The sequence below is a fragment of the Sceloporus occidentalis genome, unplaced genomic scaffold (genome assembly GCF_023333645.1).
Source record: "Sceloporus occidentalis isolate IW3139 unplaced genomic scaffold, rSceOcc1.0.p SCAF_1, whole genome shotgun sequence".
NCBI lineage: Eukaryota > Metazoa > Chordata > Lepidosauria > Squamata > Phrynosomatidae > Sceloporus > Sceloporus occidentalis.
In genome coordinates this window covers 180,298,070-180,318,089 of record NW_028316981.1, presented here as the reverse complement: position 1 = coordinate 180,318,089, position 20,020 = coordinate 180,298,070, and the positions used below count along the sequence as shown (strand labels likewise).

Sequence of the window (20,020 nt, the reverse complement as noted above, 5' to 3'; positions counted from 1 at the left end):
TGTATTTGCCTTCCCCTTTGGGGAGTAAATGAAAATATACTCAATTAATGAAAGCTTAATTAATAAAAAAAAAGTTTAAATGCTTTGAATACCCTCAGAGAGAGGCCGCAAAAGTTCTGGACTCACATCTATGGCCCGTATCACATGGAGGGACTTACTTTGCCAAAACGTTGCCAAACTGTTTCAGAAGCGCAAAGATGGGATTGTCTGTTGCGCTTCTCAAACATCATTGAGGCTTCCTGCTTTCCTTCTGTTGAAGAAGCGTTTGCAGGGAAGCCATTTTTTGAATAGATATATCCCATTATTTAAAATTGGCTTCTCCTGGCTTCCCCGTGAATGCTTCATCAACGGAAGGAAAGTGGGAAGCCTCAATGATGTTTTAGAAGCATGATGGACGATCCCACCTTTGTGCTTCTGAAACAGTTTGGCAACGTTTTGGCAACGTAAATCCCTCCATGTGATAAGGTCCTAGGTCACAAATGTAGTTGCACCATACAGACAGTTCCCACTTGTTGTTGCTTTTTCCTTTTGGGGGTAAAAAAACTTGGAACACCTACTACAGCGATGTATCGGGAAATCCCAAGGGACTAAGCTCACCTGTACATCATGAATGATACCCTTGAACTGGGCTGAGCGCTCCATCCAGATGTTGACCAGCTCCATGGCCCGGTCAAAATTCTTGACATACTCGCCATACATCTTAAGGAATGGGGCCAGTTTTTGGAGAATGTCTCCAATGCGAGGGTGTTGGTCCCTGTAAGAAGGGAAGCAAAAAGGGAAAGGAAGAAAAAACAAGACTCAGTACCCAAAGGGAAAAATCCTCAGAGTGAAAAGGCTTCCAGACAGACCATGTCAGTTCTCTCTAGCCACAAGTCCAGGTCAAAAACAATGGCCCTCAACTTAAACAGAGGGAGCAGGGAAAACACAGGAATCAGGAAGGATTGGATATTCAGATGGCTGGATGGTAGACAATGGAAATGGGTCCTTTTCCAGATGCCACTAAAGCCATAGGCTTTACTTAGGCCCATCTTGGGATAAATTACTCCTTCGACACTCCTCTGGCCTTCAAACTTTCTAAAATTACTAAATTACAATATTGACATGCATAACATAGGCAAATACAGTTTAGAGAAGGCTTTTAGAAAAATAGGAAAATTCTGAGGAAAGCTAGAATGAACCTAGCTATAATTTTGTAACTTCTGCCTTTCCTTAGGTTGAGGAAGGTAGCTAGACTTAAGATTTAAATGTAATTTCTTATGTTGTGGTCACATTTGCTCAGAACAATAAGTCAGCATTCTGAAAGTTCTAGTGTCCTCTGCCCATTTCAACATTTCAACATACATATAGCCTGTTTACTCTCATTTGTCCCCAATGGCAAACTGGGGTTTTCCCAATGGCTGCTTCTAGGCCATGGTGGACAAATGAGCCTGCAGATCGCTGCTGCGCTCCAAGCCCCAGTTTTCTGGCCTGGAAGCCCTCCATCAGCCCACTCAACACAGCCCAATTTTTAAAAAATAAGTGTAGTTTTCAAGCAATTTTGGCTCCAAACCATGTAAAAAAGCACTCAAATGCATTAATACATGTGAAAATGCCCCCACCTCACACCCACAAACAGAATCATGTACTATCTCTGTTTTCCTATGCAGTCCCCTCTCAAAACTCCTGTCTCCATTCTGAGAGGGACTACAGACATTTCAGTTTACTTGGGGCAGTATGGACCATGGGGCAATCTGGGGACAATTGCCCACCCCAGCCCACACCCACTTGCCCATCCCCTGCTTTAGGCTCACGGAATACTTTCCTAGAGAGGCTAGAATGGCTCCTGCTTGCTGTCCCTCCATGGATAGCAAATACTTTTTCAATAATTCAATATTCCTTAAGAACTAAAGTGTTGGGTTCTGCTCCACCCATGAAAGGGGTTTTTACAAAGTTTTGAGTGCCCTGTTTTAAAACTTCTTTATCTTTACCTGTATGGTTTTTTTTTTTTTTAGTTTTTAATAATTTTATTCATTAAAATTATCCACCTCATCCACCTCAACATAACTGTATGTTTTTAACTGACAGAATGTGATTGACAGTTTAATTACATTTTAATGTTAATCCTGTCTGTGCTTTATTTGTGTTTGTTTAATTAGTAAACTTTGACTTGAATCCCAGTTTTAGGGGAAAGGGCAGGATACAAATATATAACAGCAACTAGAAACGGTTCGTTCATCATATCATCCAGATCATGGATTCTGGTTTGCTGCTCCTGAATAGGCAGGATTCATAAACCCTGGTTTACAATTCTGACTGAGAAACCAAACAACAAACCAAAATGTTGAGTTCAAATGACATGCCAAACAAATCTTTCCTCTCCTTCATTACAGATATTTAAGCAGAAGTGAATTTGTCAGAAATGCTGTAGTTGCATCCTGCATTTCAGACATGTACTGAGAAGCAGGGCTGGATTAAATGACTTTTTACTCAACATTCCATGATTCATTTGGAGTATTTAAGATTAGCAACACCAAGTCCTGACATAACTCCAAAAGGCTGGAAGTTTGATCTGAGGATACAGCATAAGTGTGCATGCACATCCATACACATACACCATATTAATTCAAACATTATGCAGATCAAAATTTAAATTGCATGCAAATAGAACACAGTGCAGCAGCACCACCCATGCCTAACTCATGGGATTTCCTCATATCAGATTTGTTGGTGTACAAGTTGCCAACGACAGCTTAAAACAAATTAATGTTTTGTTTTTACAAAACCCAAGAGCATACATGTACTAGTAGAGTGCTACCACACCCATTTACTAAACCAATCAATTTTTCTCACCACTCTTCCATACGTTTCTCCAGTTCTGGCAGCAGGAACTGCTGGTGAAAGCAGTAAATTGAGCAGATGTTGGCAAAAATGCCCATCACCACATCGGCAGGGAAAGAGTTTCGGCTGCGTGCTTCTTCCAGCAGACGGGCACAGAAGACCTAGGAGGCAGAACATGCTTCAGCCACATGGGAGGCAGCCCTGCAAAGTCAGTGGTTGGCAGTACACCATCCGCTCCCTCCTCTACAATCTACACTTCAGATCTAAACCCTTCTGGGCAACCACACTACCAGCAGCTTGTGAAACTGAATTCCTAATCCAATAAACAAGGCTGAGCCTATGGCAGAATTCCACCAACATATCATAGGCCTGGCCAACAAGATTCCTGTTCTATATGATAGGGCATGGCTTCAGCAAAGAAGAGGAGAAAGAAAACCCAATTACTATTGTGTAGGCACGATAGCAGGTTTTGGATATTCCGCACAATCTGTTACCTGGTCCAACAGATACAAGCGAGATACATAGGCCTTTTCTGTTTGGAGAAGCTCATTAGCAATTCGGAAGACTTTCTGTGGCACTGTCATCTGTTGAAGGAAAGAAAGAGGATACATTACACTTCTGAAGGGAAATAAACAAAATCCTAATTCACCAATCGGTCCCTCCAACTGACATTCCCAAATGCACCAAACAAACAAGGCATGAGATGGAGCCATGTCTTTCCACAACCACAACCACCCCCTTCCACCCCAAATATCTCCTGTCACAGTTGGTTTCCACTAGCTAATAATTTAGGCATGGAATTGGGAAACACCTCCTGTGCTCATTCCTTGATTCAATTTTCATAATCAGGTGGGTGAGTCTGGAATTAGAATGTCTCTTCTTCTGTACATGCACATGGAAAAAAGCCTTACAAGGGATGATGATCAGTCAGTGGAAATATTCTAAGAAATCCAGTTATGTGAATGTCAGTCCATCTGAACACTTAGGTTGACACTGTCATGGAGAGATATGAAGCCAATCTTTTTCACTGACAATCCATGCACCACAATCCAACACTGTTCAAGAGTCTGAACAAGACTTCTGACAGGTGTTTTCCAGTCACATGCCTCTCCCTTAACCTTTTCCCGCAATAATGTGTCAGAACTAGACCTGATTATATTTGTTTCATCCATACCATATCTTGCCTCCCATGAGCTCTGGGCTGTATACATGAATCTCCTCTTCCCCAGTTTATCTTTGCAACAACCACCCTGCAAAGGAGGTCAAGTTACAAGAAAAAGCAGCTGGCTCAAGATATCCTATTGTCTTTCATGGTGCAGTTGTGTCTTGAACCTGGGTCTCCCAAGTGCTAGTGCAAAACTCTAACCACAACACCACCCTGACTTTAGAGAGGATCATCACAGGAAGGACAAGACTCAGCAGGAACAGGCAGCACACTGACACCAAGATGTGCCGATCCAGGTGTCTCACCTCATCAGAGTCCTGTCTCTCTGGCTGGGGAGGTGGAAGCTCAGGGAGCAGCTCAGCTTCATCCCCACTCCCATCATCCATGTCACTGTCCCCTTCAGAATCTCGAGTTGAGCGGCGCTTGATGACAACGGGTGGTGCTGATGCCCCTGTTCCCTCTCCAGTGCCGTCATCTCCTCCAAAGCAGATCTCCTCACTGTTGGATGGTGAGCTGATGCTGTCAATGCCACTGTCTCGGTTTGCCAGCTTCCCACCATCGTGAGAGGGCAAGCAGGCAATATTCCCTGCAGCCTCTTGTCCCCCATCCAGTGCCAGGAGGTCCAGGAGTTTGTGAGCCAGCTCCGCCGATTCCAGGGAAGCTGGGCGATCTAGTAGGGGCTCCATAGAACTGGCCTCTGGGGTCTGGAGATCTGGGCTGGGGCACGGGGAGGGGGCTGGCTCAACCGTCAGGATTACAGGTTCTCTGCAAAGGAAGGAAGGAATGAAGGAACAAAGAAAGAGACAGTTTGTCAGCCAGACAATCAGGAGATCAATATCCTTTAGCAAGGAAGTAGTGATAAAAAGGCAAGACCTGTTATTGTTCCTACTCTCCCCAGAGATTGGAAAGGTGAGTACTTTTGAACTACAACTCCTATAATCCTCCTGTTAGCATTACACTGGCAGTGAGATTCTGGTACAGGTGGTCTGAAAAATATGAGTTAATAGCTACAGAGCTAACAACCCTTTTCTTAAAATGGAGCAATAAGAAGTGGTACGCTTCATCAGTCCAGCGATCCATTTTAGCCTGTTTTTCCATCTTCTCACTTGAGGGTCCAGGAAGTTAACTTGCAGGGGCAGGTCTCAGTTCTTCCAGGTGTTTTTGGACTGTTAGTCCCATGACTCCCTATTAGCCAGCTATGTGGTCAAAATATATTAGGAAAGAACCAAGCATCCATCCATCCCCACTTTGAAAGTCTCTACCCGGCTGGAGAGAGAACACTGAAGGGGACAAGTGGCTACTTTCCCAGCTGCAGGAGGTAAGCAGAATGTCCTGAGCCATTAGGCAACTCACCTTTCAAACTTCTCAATGAGACAGGAGACAGCAGAGAGTGACCCAGGTCCATCTTTTGGCAAGGGGCTCCTGCTCAAGCGGGGATCAGCTGGGAGGGGTCGTGATGGGGGCGGAGGGATGGATTCAGGAAGTCGCGGTGGCTGAATACTCTGTAGATGGGCTGGCTTGGGAGGAACTGGAAAAGGAGGACAAACAATTGTTTTTGCTTTGCATGTACAGTGAGCCCTTGGTATACACTGGGGTTTGATTCCATGACCCCCCCCCCCATGGACACCAAAATTCATGGATGCTCAAATCTCATTAAATGCAATGGCATAGTAAAATGATGTCCCCTATAAAAAAAATTGTAAAATCAGGGTTTGCTTTTTGGATTTTTTTTAAATATTTTAAAGCCATAGATGCTTGGATCTGTGATAAAGAATCCATGGACATGGAGTGTTGACTGTATGTACTAAAGTATCCCATCCCATCTTGTTTCACTCCAGGCAACTTATAATTTTAAAAAACTCCAAAAACTTAAAATAAAATTAAAACAGTTCAAAAACAACAATTTAAAAATATATCAAATAACTTTAAAGGCTAAAACAGTTGAAAACCACATATGCGTTTTGGGAGGGGTCTCAACCACAGAGCAGGATGCGAAGTGGAACCTGAATTGTTTAAAATCTGGAACTCGTCCTGCTTTAAATCTAGATAGATTGCCATTAAAGAAAATATGTTAAAAACACTAAGTAAATGGTACCTCACACCAGTTCAGTTGGTGAGGATAACAAAAAATACACCCTCCAACTGCTGGAGCGGATACAATGTTAAGGGTACCTACTTGCACATGTGGCTGGAATGCCAAGAGTAAATAAAGACTTAGGAGAGGGCCTTCTTTACACATTTATGCAACCCCAAGAGCAAATAAATTTTGGTCCATAGTTATAGATGTTGTCCCCCAAATTACCAAACAAAACATAAAATTTTGCCCAGTCCTTCTCATACTCTCAGCATTTCTGGATGAGAATAAACCACTGAAACATAAAAGAATTTATTGCCTTTTCGATAGCCATTGTCAGATTAGAAATTGCCAGGAACTGGAAGACAGATGATTTTATTTTAAAAATTGGTGGAGGAAGCTATGGGATACATGGCTGAAGGAAAAGCTTGCTGATAATGTCAGATAATCAAAAGGATGTGGGAACCGATTGCTGTTTTGTGAGAAATGGTTCTCCTTAATTGAATACGTCAATAACACTCCACATGTAAAACCTTCATGGCAGCAGTTGGGATTTTGGAAAGATGTCTTGGAAAATGTTCCAATAACGACAACAACACAATAACTTTAGATGCCTTGTTCTTTATTCATCAACATGTGTACTGTTTTTATAACAAAAATCACATCTATGTTTTGCGGTTTTGTTTTTCCTTTGTCAAACTTATTGCTTTAAATTGTCTGAAATTGTTGCATTGCTTTTCATTGTTTGAAAATCTTTAATAAAAAAATACATATGTGTATATTTGGATGACCTCTTTAGGCCTCAATTGTTTTAATACAGCTTGTTGACTTCAAAAGCATCAAGTGGGCCTCGTAAAGGGAAGAGGTGCCACAAGACAGAAGGCCCTCTCCCAAGTATTTAATGCACCAATTCTACCAGTGGGACACAAAGGAAGGCCCTTACAGTAGACCTCAGTCTTCAGGTAAGTATGTACAGGGAGATGTATTCCTTCAAATATCAAGGCCGCAAACTGTTTAGGGCTCTAACTTCATCACCAACACCTTGAATTCAATCTAGAAGTGTATTGGCAGAAGCATACTGACAGCTGGTGTTATCTGGCGTCTTTACAATATTCAAGTCAGCAATCTTGCAGCAGTGTTCTGCACTAGCTGAGGTTTCCAAGTAATCTTTGAGAGCAGCCCCACACAGAGTGCCCTCATCAGACATTACACACAAACCCTCAGTAAAGACTGATGTCTCTGCAGTTGCTCACAGCTTTTAGAAAAGGTGCCAAGACACATCTTTTAACTTGGCCTTTTAAACTATTTCTAGCAGTGTTGTTGTTTTGATGTATTTTTTTAACATAAGGTTTAAACGTGTTTATGATGCTCCATTTATTGCCTGGATGGATCTACTTCCTTGGCGGATGTTACAGAAAGACAACATAAAAATACTAAAAATAAGCAATTAACCATAGCAAATTGGACAGCAGCAGTTGGGGACAACGTGAGTATTGCTACAAACAAGGATGAAGCAGGCAGCATTCAAGCTACAAACCTCGTGTTGCCCATACATGAAAAATAATAACAGTTTCTGTGACTGGCACTTTGACCAGCAGGTAGTTCCACCCCACATGGGTCTTCCATGATCTGCACACTACCTGCACCTCTTTTTGTCCCTCTCCTTCTGAAGCAAAGAGCCTAGAAGCCAAATTATTCTATAGTGTCAGGGATCAAAGGAGTTTGTTGTGCATTTTGTGATGTATTCTATTTGAAGCTGCTTTTGAAATCAAGTTGGTTGGAAACCACATCTAAAGATAACAAATATGTAAACGAGATCATCATCTCATTTCTTTTGACCTCCATTTTCCATATACTAGACTAGTCCAGTGGAGGTCGCTAAACCAGTCTTGGTCCCCAGGCTGTCTGCTTCTAGTCCTTGGTAAATTTCCAGGTAAGAAAAAAACAATAGCAGCCAATGGGCACTAATAATAATAATAATAATAATAATAATAATAATAATAATAATAATAGGATTAATTTATATACCGCCCAATCACTAGGAATCTGAGCGGTTTACAGAGGGGATAATAGACGGTTCCCTGCCCTCAGGCTTACAATCACAAATATGGTGCCAGTCCCTGGCATACTGAATGAATGAATGAATGAATGCTTGTCTCCCATTATCAGACAGCATGAGAAGCACTGCCCTACACCACATTGTACAAAATTGTTAACAGAAACGAGCCTAGCAGCCTTCCCAGCTTGGTGGCCCCATGGATATACTGGACTGCAGCTCCCACTATTCCCAACACAAAATGGCCCTGCCAGCTGGGGACATTGACAGCTGCTGTCCAGGACCTCTGATGGGCAGCCAATTGGGAGAGGTGAAAACACCAAGTGAGCTTATACCTTGTGGCTTTGGTCCTGGGTTTCGCTTGGGTGGCCTGAGCTTGGCTGCTTCCCCTTGGCTGTTGTCAGGTCCTGGGTCAGAGATGAGTCGCTGGGGGACTTCTGGGGAACGAGGTTCTGGGCTGGGTTCCAATGAGAGGCTTTTGACCAGGAGCCGTGGGGGATGAGCATGACCTGGAAGACCAAACGTCAGAAAAGAGATTAATCCAACCCTACCTTGCAACATTCCTTTTAACAGGTTGGAATAAATCTGAGGGGAAAACCCAAGATAGGGTCACCATAGGGTTGGCTTGAGTTGGAATCAACTTGAAGGCACACAACAACACAAGGTGTCCCAAAGCTTGAAGACATTACTTTTTATGAACTTTAGCTCCCCAGAATCCATGAGCCAACATAGCCATGGTCAAGAGAATTCAGGGAGCCATAAACAACAACCCCCCCCCCCACCAGAACAAAACCCTAAACTTTCCTCATGTTTTCAATTGTAGTTTTGCAAGACATTTAACATTTTCATCAGAAAGCTCTGGTTTCCAGAATTCTACAGGTTGGAATCAAGGCAATTAAAGTGGTGTCATGCTGCACTATTTCTGTACTGGAAATACAACCCAGGTTGGCCCAGTCCAAGTTGAATGCTCTAGCCCCTAACACAATACTGGTGCAACATTTTTTTACATAACATATCAGTCAACTATTAGGTTTGGCATGATGCCATCTTCCAGAATCAGAATTTATTTCCTGACCCAGTTTCATTGCACTGTCAACATGCAGCTACCATTTTATCTGTTTGTTGACTACATATGTTGTTAGATGTCTTCTGCCCAGAATGCTGAAGGTGACTTAGGACCAAATTTAAATTACAAAAGCACAAGAACAAAACACTAGCAGCATTGCTTTAAAGAAAACCCCACAAAGAACACTGTTAAAAGCAAATGGATAAACAAAAGCAGCTATAAAAACAGCCAGCCTTAAAAGCCAGAACAAGTTAAGAGATGCCAATTAAAAACTAAATTAAGGCAAGAAGACTTCCCACTCCCTTTAACAGACAGGAAAGTCTTTTACCTTCCAGCCAAAAACCAAGAATGATGGGGATTAGCAAGGCTCCCTGAGGAGACTGTTCCACATAATGGCTTGTCAGCCCCTGAAAATGCCCATCCGCCAAGCATTACTGGAAAGCTCTTCCCTCAAGGATGAGACCCAGCATGGGGGGGGGGGGGAGTAAAGGGGTCAACATGAAAGATGTGGGACTTTTGCTTTTCCCCCCTAGAACCTCAAGAGCCACCAATCTGGTCTTGGTCCAAAAGACATGAAACTCCGAACAAAACTATTCTGAGTCTAAGGATTTGGATTTATGAACCAAAACTGGATGGCGCTTCCAAGCCTCCACACAAAAATCCATTCCTATTTATCTCATGCATTTTCCTCTACAGCACTATAAATTAGGGCCAGAAGAGGCATTTTCTTCTTGATGTTCATCAGCCTGGGAGTCAGATATCCTTGCGAATCTTAGATCCAGTAGATCCACATCTCCTTTCTGTCCACCTCTGGAGCAGGGCATCATCCCAGATGCCAGTCAACATACAGGTGAATATGATGCTCAAGTTATAGGGAAACCTAGGCATCTGAAGGTTTTAAAGGGAATAATCAGCAATCATCAAACCCAGAAGTTAACTGTGGTAACCAATACAGGCAATGCCTCAATACGCTCTGGCCTAATGCAGCAAACAAGGGGGACCAATGTCCACCTTTTCTCAAGACATGTCCTACACTTCAACCTTCTGTCCAGGAAGAATTTCCCAAATTCCTCGAGTTTGAGTGTGACTAAGAAGCATGCATTTACATTTATATTAGTGCAATGCCCTACATTTTTCTTGAATCGCCTACATTTTGTGGTGCCTTGTCCTTCTTTGTGGTCACCTTGAGCAAATGCCCAGTCCATTCGCAAGTTAGGTGGAACTTTGCCCACTCCAGTCATTTCAAAAACACAAAAGCCAACACATCAGCATACAAATTTAGGGATGACAACAGGGCACTAGGTCCCATTGGATCACAAGCCCTCAAAGGATGAGACCTTTGAGAGCTTCTGACCCAATGCCCTGTTGTTGTACATGTACACACACACACACACGTCTGAAAAGCAGCACAGAGCTGGTCATACCACTAGGCAAAGCAAGGCAAGACATGGTATGGTGATAATCTCAAAATGGCTGAGATTACATAAAGGCAGGAGCACGGAGAACAGGTTGATCCCGTTAATGGAGCACAGGTCACCAGAGTTTTCTCCACTCTAAGCTCCATTGAAATGACAGAGAGCTGCACAAGAGTACAAACATGCAGACTGCCACACATGCCTCAGCTACATGGTTGAGATCCTACATGAAACATGTGTAGAATAACACCCCCAGGAGAGGCCACTACTGATGCGGTTCACTAGGGAAAGGAAGAAGTGGGGAGTTAGTTGAGACGATGAAGAAGCATCTGGTCTTGGCTTGAAAGGGCGAAAATATAAGCATGTGTTCATGGATAGAATGCAAGATCCTTTTACTTCTCCTATGAACCAAGACCAGCTAGTTACTTCTTCACGCTGACTTGCCTTTTCCCATTCTTTTGTCACTGTCACCCAGAAGCATCAGTGGACACTCCCAGGGTTTGATAGCTGCCAGGGGTGGGCAATGGGACAGGACATAAAGGGCTGGATCAGGGTGGGCAACTGTACAGGGGTGAGGACCATTTCCACCCTGCACCCACCCAGCAGACAACACCAGTGCATATCGGTATGCCCAAATTCCAGCTGCCATTTTGGCCAATTTTCAGCTAATTTCCTTCTCTTTTTTTAGTGTTTTTGGAGCTTTGAGAGGCATTTCTAAGTGGTTTTAGCTGGTTGGGGTGGCAAAAAAAAAAAAAAAAAAAAGCCTGAAAATCAGCCTGGAAAAAAAATTCCCAAAGATATCTTTTTCGGGCCTGAGGGCTTTTGCAGGTTTTTGGGTTAGTCCCAAGAGCCACACTTCGGAGTCTCAAAGGCCACATTCCGCCCACAGACTGCACTTTGCCCACCTTTGGACTAAAAGGTGGCTACCTGCACTGTGATATGCAGAAGCATATGGTTTTGTTGCTAAGAGGTCCCTGCCCTATTTTAATTTGTATTCCTGGAAGGGTATGATGTCATTTGGGTTTTTGGCTAAAGGCGTCAACATGCTGTAGCCTAGTACTTGTTGGCAGACATAATGTGTCCCACGTGGCATAGTGGTTTGAGTGTTGGACTGTGACTCTGGAGACCAGGGTTCGATTCTCAGCTCAGCCTTGAAATCTGCTGGGTGACCTTGGACAAGTCACATTCCCTCAGCTTCAGGGGGGGGAGCCAAAGTGCAAACCCCCTCTGAACAATCTTACCAAGAAACCCACATGCTTGGCTCACCTTAGGGCTTCTGTAAGTCAGAAATGACTTGAAGGCACACAGGAACAACAACAACAATATTCCACATGCTTTATTCCTATTGGCAGACATAATGGGTCCTCAACCTACTTCTTTTAGTAAAGGCTACACATGCACACACGTTTGTGGGGCAATAGTCTTCAAGCCTTTTACACACCACGATTGGGCAGACATCAGGTTTACAGGTTCTAACAACTGGAGCCTGATTCAAAATATGCTACCTTGGGATGTCATTATCACTTCTCAACAACTGTTATGCCTATTACTCACTGGTAACTTTTGTGCTCCTGTTTCCCCCACATCCCTAGCCCCATGGCTATAAACATCAACATCAACCAACTGGAACTCCACAAATCAAAGTAGATTGAAGCTTATGCCACAAAGATGCCACAAGACCCTTTCTTGTTTAGGGTCTAAAAGACACACTCTCAGACTAAAGGAATTATAAACCCAGGGTTTTCTTTGCAAGAACCAAAACAGAGTGAAGCTCACAGTCCTTCCACATACAAAAAAATCCATTCCTCACTGCTCCCAAGTTTTCTTTTCAGCAGGATGATTTAGGGTAGAAGACTATAGCCATTTTGGTGCTACCAATGGTTTTAAAATTTGAAATTCAAACACTTTTGCCAGTCTACTGCAAGTCATCCAGCAACCTGCCAGTAGTTCCTTTTGACCTCCTGCTCATCCATGTTTTATATGCCACAACACACACACACACCTTCAGTCAGGCTACAGAGATTTCCTTCTTCTCTTTTCCTGCCAAGATGAGGAGAGAATTTTCTCTTATTTGGAGTTCACTTCAGGAGGGAAGGGACTGTATATCTAACTATTATATCTATCTCAGGGCTAAGTATTTCAAGGCAAACATGCACAGTTTTTCTTACATAAACAGCAGCTACATTTAAGTTTCTCTCTCGCACTCTCTCTCTCTCTTTGAAGCAGCTCCATGATGCTGACAAAAACTCTCTCAGAAGCAGCTATTTACATTTCAAAAGAAGCTTCAATTGACACCAATGGAATTGTCTCTCAAAATACAAACAACAGCTACAGGAGTGAATCACTTTGGGGGGGAAGAACCAGTACAGAAGAGAGAAAAAGTCAAATTACCCTCTGCTTGCAAGAAATAAAGCACACACACTACCCCTAACATGGCTGGCCTTGCAGTCCTTAAACATGAAAGAAACAATGGCTGTTGCCACATTGTAGAATTAATACAGTTTGACCCTGCTTTAATTGTCATTGTCTATGGAGTCCTGGGATTTGTAATTTGTGGTGGCACTAGAGCTGTCTGGCAGAGAAGGCTAAATATCTCACAAAACTACAAATCTCAGAATTCCGTAGCATTGAGCCATGGCACTTAAAGTGGGGTCAAACTGCATTAATACCACAGTGCAGATGCAGCCAAAGAGTACAATTCAGTATAATCAATGCCTTGTCTAACTTGCACTCCTATTTCACCACAATTGGTAAATTAATAAGAACATACGAGGAATAATTTTACAGAGAAGAGATGAACTTGGAACTTGGTATCACTGGAGTCTGGTTCCAGGACACACGCTCCCGCATGGATACCAAAATCTACAGATGCTCAAGTCCCGTTATATACGATGGCATAGTAAAATGGTGTCTCTTATATAACACAACAAAATCAGGATTTTTTTTCTCTTTTGGATTTCAGGTTTTTCCCCCCAAGCTGTGGGTGACTGAATCTAAGGATGCAGAATCGGTGGATATGGAGGGCCCACTGTACCCCATGAACCACCTTACCTCGTCCTACAAAAACTACTACACAAACTCAACTTAAACATTGCCCGACTAATCATATTAACTTTTTTACTCTGCCAGACTACCACTCCCAAGGAGAGTTGCAAAATACACCTGGATAAGATTATAAACTCCCTGAATTTGCCTGTGCACACTGGTGTAGATATTGAAATACAGGTATTCATCACAACAGTGCCCATAGCCATGCTGCTGGGGAAACTCCAAAAATACATTCATTGCTCCCTCTCCAGTCTTCCATCTGGCAACTATTTCCAGTTGAGTTTAAAAAAAAACCAGTGTATCTAAAAATACAGCAATGAATATTTTATTTTATTTTGCTTCACTGAATCAATTTCGTGAAGGCCACGTGGTTATTATTTTGAGCCACTTGGGCTCATTTTTATTGATGTGTCGGGTTTTGGCTCATGGTAATTGTATTTTATCAATGTAATCTCTCTCTCTCTCTCTCTCTCTGTATTGCTGTGAACTACAGTGGAAGCCCTACTGTCAAAGGTAGGAGAAAAACAAAATCAGAGTAATAAATATCAAAATAGCTACTAAATAAATTAAACTAAATAAGCCTTTTTATAACCTCAGGCAAGCCAGATCTAGGGAAGAAGGTTTTGAAACCCAGGACTCATCCAGCTCTGAATATAAACATTGATCAGCTGTTGCCAACAAAGAGAGAAACTATCACTCCAGAGAGGGCATTTAAAGCAGTAAATGGTAAACTGCTTTCACTGCCTGTTCTAACCAGGAAAGCACCCTCATATTCATGTTTTTAACACTTGCATTACATCTTTTTTTAAGGGGGAAAAACTGCTACTGGGGAAGGAAATCCAGTTTTGGATTTAGGGATTATTCAGACTTTTTTTTAGTGCAGCCATCTGAATAATCTCATACACGTATTCCAGTTTTGTTGTTCACACTATTTTTTTTTAAAATTGGAACTGCATCTGTGTGCATCCCTATGTAGAGGGACCTTGTAGCACCTTTGAGACTAACTGAAAGAAAGAAGTTGGCCATAGAAGCTTGTCTATGAAAGCTCTCACTGCCAACTTCTTTCTTTCAGTTAGTCTCAAAGGTGCTACAAGGTCTCTCTACGTACTGATTCTAGAGACCAACGCAGCTATATCTTTGAAGTCTACCACCTGTGTGCATCTCTGCATGTTCTGTGGCTCACACGTTTCAGCACTTGAATAAAGATGGAGTCGAGGAAGTGGATGTATTCCAAACATGTTCAAGGCATGCAAAGTTTCATCCTGGTTTATTCCAGGTCTATTCACATCTGTTATTCACATAGCTGACAATGTGAATTTTTAAAGAAAACCTGGAGGGGGGGGGGCAAGATTGATTATCCTAGATTAAGTGGGGGGTTTGGTAGCCCCCCCCCCAACCTAACTGGATGCATTTGAAATGCATGTGAACAACAAAAATTCAACCCACATTCTGCCTGGATTATTTCCACCATCTGAATAACCCCTGAGACAATGACACTTTGTCTTGCATGGACCTAACTGGAATCACTCCCTCTCCAGCCATCTCTTATTTGCAATAGGAAGAAAATTCCCAGTGGCTCCCAAAAAGCCTTTTCTGCCTTCCCTCTACCACAGTCCCAATGAAGCTCACACTTCTAATTTCCCTATTGAAGCTATTTATAGGCATTGGATAACTCAAGATCGAGTTGGGGCCCCTGGCCTTGCTTGGAAGACCTCTTGGTTTTTCCAGATCCTTGCAGTTCAACCTTCCAGTGTTGTCACCAGGAAAGCTTTCTGCATATTTCTAAGCCAACCTTTCCGTAGTACGCGATCACGGCACTTTGACGGGTATTGATTCCACTTTAATTGCCATGGCAACAACCATGGCATTTGCAATCAATGGAAACATCCTTAGAATTTTCAGCCAGAGACCTCAAGTGCCTCACCAAACTACAAATCCTATAATTCCATCAGGCGGAACTATGCCAATTCAAGTGCAATCATAACACTATAATTGCATAGAATGAAAGTGCCTTGTCAGTGGAGTCCATTTTAGAAACTTAGGTAAGCCAGTGCAAGAAAAAGGTCTCTCAAAAGTGCACTGCAATTCTAGGCTTTCTTCCTCACCTTCAGTCCCTACTGAGTCTCTGAACTGCTGAGTATTAAATATACAGGGGAAAAACAGCCTCATAACTTCATTTGCTTCCTCCAGACCCCAGAGGCTAAGGAAGGGAAGGGATAGCCAGACAACACCCCCATGACTCAAAGACACCATCCTACAAACTCAAGTGATTGCTTTTTGAATTAGGTGGATCTGTAGGGCCATGTCTGAGAACCTCTGGTTTAGAAAATGAAAGGGAGATAGTGGCCTTCCTCAGTAGCTTAACAAGTGAGATGCAGGAGCAGACAAAAGGTGGCCTCTATATTTGGGCTTTGTGACACAAGTCACTGAGAATGGAGAGAGAAAGAGAGAACACATGAAGAGTCAACACTCAGGAAAGAGTCACAGAATTGGCATAGGAAGATGCCTCAATGTAGTGGAAGATTACATTTTACAAGATGACAACCACAGTGCCTAACAATCTTTAAGGTACCTCTAGATGCTTGTCTGCCTACATAAGGTTGCTAGAGTGAAAACTTATTCTGTAGAAGAGGAAATTTCAGCAGGTGTTGTTTGTTACCTGATTGTGTGACAAGCAGAAATTCCATCTTCTATTCAGCTTTAACAGCTGAATACAGGAGCCTCTCCAGTTTTCAGTCTGGTAACAGAAGAGTGGCGTGGCAGTATGAGTATTGGACTATAGCTCTGGAGACCAGGGTTCAATTCTTAGTTCAGCTATGAAATCCATGGGGTAATCTTGGGAAAGTCACACTCTCTTGGCCTTAGGGGAAGGCAATGGCAAACCTCCTCTGAACAAATTTTGCCAAGAAAACCCCATGATAAGACTGCCTTAAGGTTACCATAAGTCAGAAACAACTTGAAGGCGCACAACACACATACACACACAACACTACTCCAAGAACTACCAACCAAAAGGCAATGTACAGCTATTTCATCCTTGTCTCACTTACACATTGTTTTTATGGAGAAAGAAAAAACAAAGATAGGAAGAAAACACTGAAGAGACATAAGCAGAAAAGGGAATCTGGACACTGGACACTTTAGACAATTCTGTTTGTGGCAGGGGACAGTACAATAAACACATCAATAAACATCAGTAAACATCAATCACTCTTAATTTCCTAAGGCTACACACTGAAATCCTGTGAGCAACATGACCAAGACTTCAAAGAATGCATAAATATCAACACTTAAATTGTACCAATAACAGCTTCTAAATTATTAGTTGACAATATATATACAGTATACATTTTTAAAAACTGCCTACTGCTCACTCCATGAGCATCTTTGTGAGCTGGCATACATGGGTCCATAATTTACCCCCACATAACAGACACACTCCAGAGTAAGAAAGGAGAAGTAAGCCTAGACAGACACACTGAAGACAAGAGGTAGTGAATATGTATTAAGTCACTATGAAACACCATGGCCTCTCTCCTCCTACAAGAGAACAATAGAAACAATCAGAGCCAGCCTTCATGGTAAAAACAACAACCCACTGATAATCAGGAGAAGAAAAACCATAATGCAAGAAATGCCATTCAAAAACAAATCCTTCAATGAACATAAGTTCAACCAGAACAACTTGCTATAAAAGAGCACTTTTTGAAAGACATTATTTAAGCTAGTGGCCATAACATCTGAATTGCATTTTGCTACTTAATTTTCTAATGTAGTCCTACATTGGTGTAGTCCTCCTACACGTAAGTGGGGGAAAAACTGGTTTAAATTAAAAAAACAGTTTAAACAAAAAAAGGGGGTGTTATGTAAAATCTGTGTTATTGTTACAACCCTGCATTCATGATACCCAACTAATGGTGCATGATACCCAACTAATGGAGCTACTTCACTGTACTGAATAGTAGGGCCAGCCCTGACATGAATTATGAGGCTCAAGGGAGATCTGCATGCCCATAAAAGAGAATAAGGAGTTATGCATATGTTAACACCTGGGAAGAATTTGACAAAAAGTTCACAAAAGAGCCAGTGTGATTAGAGAGACTAGGAATAGGGATGCTCAGACTCGATTCCCAATTCAGCCATGAAACTGGATAAATCTGGGCTAGACACAATCTCTCAGCCCATCCTACAGAGAGCCCTTGTTATTCACTGGAGTTTGGTTCCAGGATAACAAAATCTGTGGATGCTCAAAGTCCCATTATGTGCAGTGGCACAGTAAAATGATGCGCCTTCTCTAAAATGGCAAAATCAAAGTTTGCTATTTGGAATTTATACTTTTTAAAATATTTACAAGCTGTGGATGCTTAAATCCGTGGATCAAGAAGGCTGACTGTAATTTACAAGGTAGCATGAAGCTAAAAGTCATGTATGATAAAAGGAAGTATTTTTTTTCAAACAGTGCTTAGTCAAACTCTGAAATTCACTACCTCAGGATATAGTAATGGCCACTGACTTGGATGGATATCAAAAGGAATTAGGCAAATTATGGAGGATACATCTATCATAAGCTACTAGTCACAGTAGCTACATGTGATCACGTATCAGTGGGAGTAAGTCTCTGCATACCAGTTGCTGGGGAAAATGACAGGGAGGATGCAATTGTGCTTGTATCCTGCTTGTGGCAACTAGTTGTGGGGACAGAATTCTGGACTAGACAGGCCTTTTGTCTGATCCATTCACCATGTCTTTTCTTGTGTATTCTAATGCCCTGAGCCCCTTCTTATACAATAGGGTACAAGTTTAATTAAACACATAGTCTGTAGGAGGAGTAAATGGGTGAATGTCAATTCCTGCTGAAGGATATTTTTACATTCATTTGACTTTGGTGCAGTGGTTTGAGCACTGGACTAGGACGCTGGAGACCAGGGTTCAAACCTTGGCTTGGCCATGTAAACCCACTGGGTGGCCCTGGGCAAGTCACACTCCCTGAATATCAGAGGATGGCAATGGCAACCCCTCTCTAAAGAAACTTGCCAAGAAAACCCCATGATAGGGTTGCCTTACAACAACAAGAACAACAACAAAGATGGTCATTTTGCTACACATTGCTCGAAGTGAGAATTGAGGAGAGGTCCTTTTCTTTAAAAGTTACAGATACATTATACTCATCTCTGTCTATCTGAGGAGGCAAAATAGAGGGAGCATTCATTTATCTGTAGGTATAACATTAATACCTCCTTATGTAGACTGGCTTGGCTAAATTAAATTTATAGTCAGCAGTATGGCTCCTACAGTGAAATTGTGTACAAGCAATAACCAAAGTCAAGGAAGTAAAATGTATTTCTAAATATAAATTTGGCTATAATTATGGCCCTATGAAAGGGCACATACACATTCACAATGGAGAGATGCTATCAGCAAAATTAAATCTCCATGTCTCTGAATATCAGCTGTGGGAAGGGTGATCTCTACAGTTGTGATCCTGTGGGTTTCACAGAAATATATTTTCAGTTTTCCAGACGTTGGCTAATGTTTGAAATAAGAAGCTAGAGACTCTTTTACACTATATGATTACAGCATTGTGATTCCACTTTAACTGCCATGGCAAGATCCTATGGAATTTTGGGTCTTGCAGTTTATGGAGTGGCATCTAGAATCATTAGGCAGAGAAGGTGCTCTCTTAAGCACCTCTGACCAAACTACAAATCCCAGAATTTCGTAGGATGTAGCCACAGCAGTTGAAGTGGAGTCATAGGGCTATAACTGTGTACTATGACTGGAAGTCCCTTTCTTTTCCTTTAGTCAGAACAGCCTTTTGAACCTGGTGTCTGGCTGATCTTTTGAGCTACTACAACAAAGTCCTCACCATTAGCTGAGCTGCAAGGGGCTGATAGGAACTGAAGTCTAAAACATCTTGAGGACATTTAGTTAGAGGAGGCAGCAACAGAAGATTCAATTGCAATTCCCACACTTCTCACCCATGGTCTCTCTGCTGAACTTGGTTCCTCTCTCTCTTTCTTTGTACTTGAACAGTAAAAAAGTTCTGTAGTTCCAGTGTAAAGTTAAGATATGGTACCGGAGAACAATCCCACATGTCAGAGTGTATTGAAGGAAACTCACTGTATGGTATTGCACTGTTTTATCCCAGCCACCTTTGAAGATCCGTCTGGATTGAAAGGTGAGATAGAACTGAAGCAAGCAAGCAAACAAAACAAAGTACTCAATATACACTACCTTTAATAAGAGAAAGGTTAACAAATAAAAGACAAGGTTTTACAAATATGTACCTCTGAGATAACGAATCTAAGGAAACCCTGAATACATAGCTTAATCACAGAGGCAGGTTACACAGAGAAGACATGAGCCATACCAAGTCAGC

General features: G+C 42.1%; 1 protein-coding gene across 1 annotated transcript in view; it reads right to left on the bottom strand.

Annotated features, from left to right (window-relative positions):
- Positions 1 to 20,020, bottom strand: part of LOC149322919 (FYVE, RhoGEF and PH domain-containing protein 1-like) — a 71,848-nt gene that overhangs the window by 20,316 nt on the left and 31,512 nt on the right. The window contains exons 2-7 of the mRNA XM_089484733.1: positions 8,448 to 8,621; positions 5,336 to 5,510; positions 4,288 to 4,747; positions 3,312 to 3,401; positions 2,830 to 2,978; positions 598 to 754 (exon numbers count right to left, since the gene is read on the bottom strand). Of these exons, the coding sequence (XP_089340859.1) occupies positions 598 to 754; positions 2,830 to 2,978; positions 3,312 to 3,401; positions 4,288 to 4,747; positions 5,336 to 5,510; positions 8,448 to 8,621 (1,205 nt within the window). The remainder of the gene's footprint in view (positions 1 to 597; positions 755 to 2,829; positions 2,979 to 3,311; positions 3,402 to 4,287; positions 4,748 to 5,335; positions 5,511 to 8,447; positions 8,622 to 20,020) is intronic.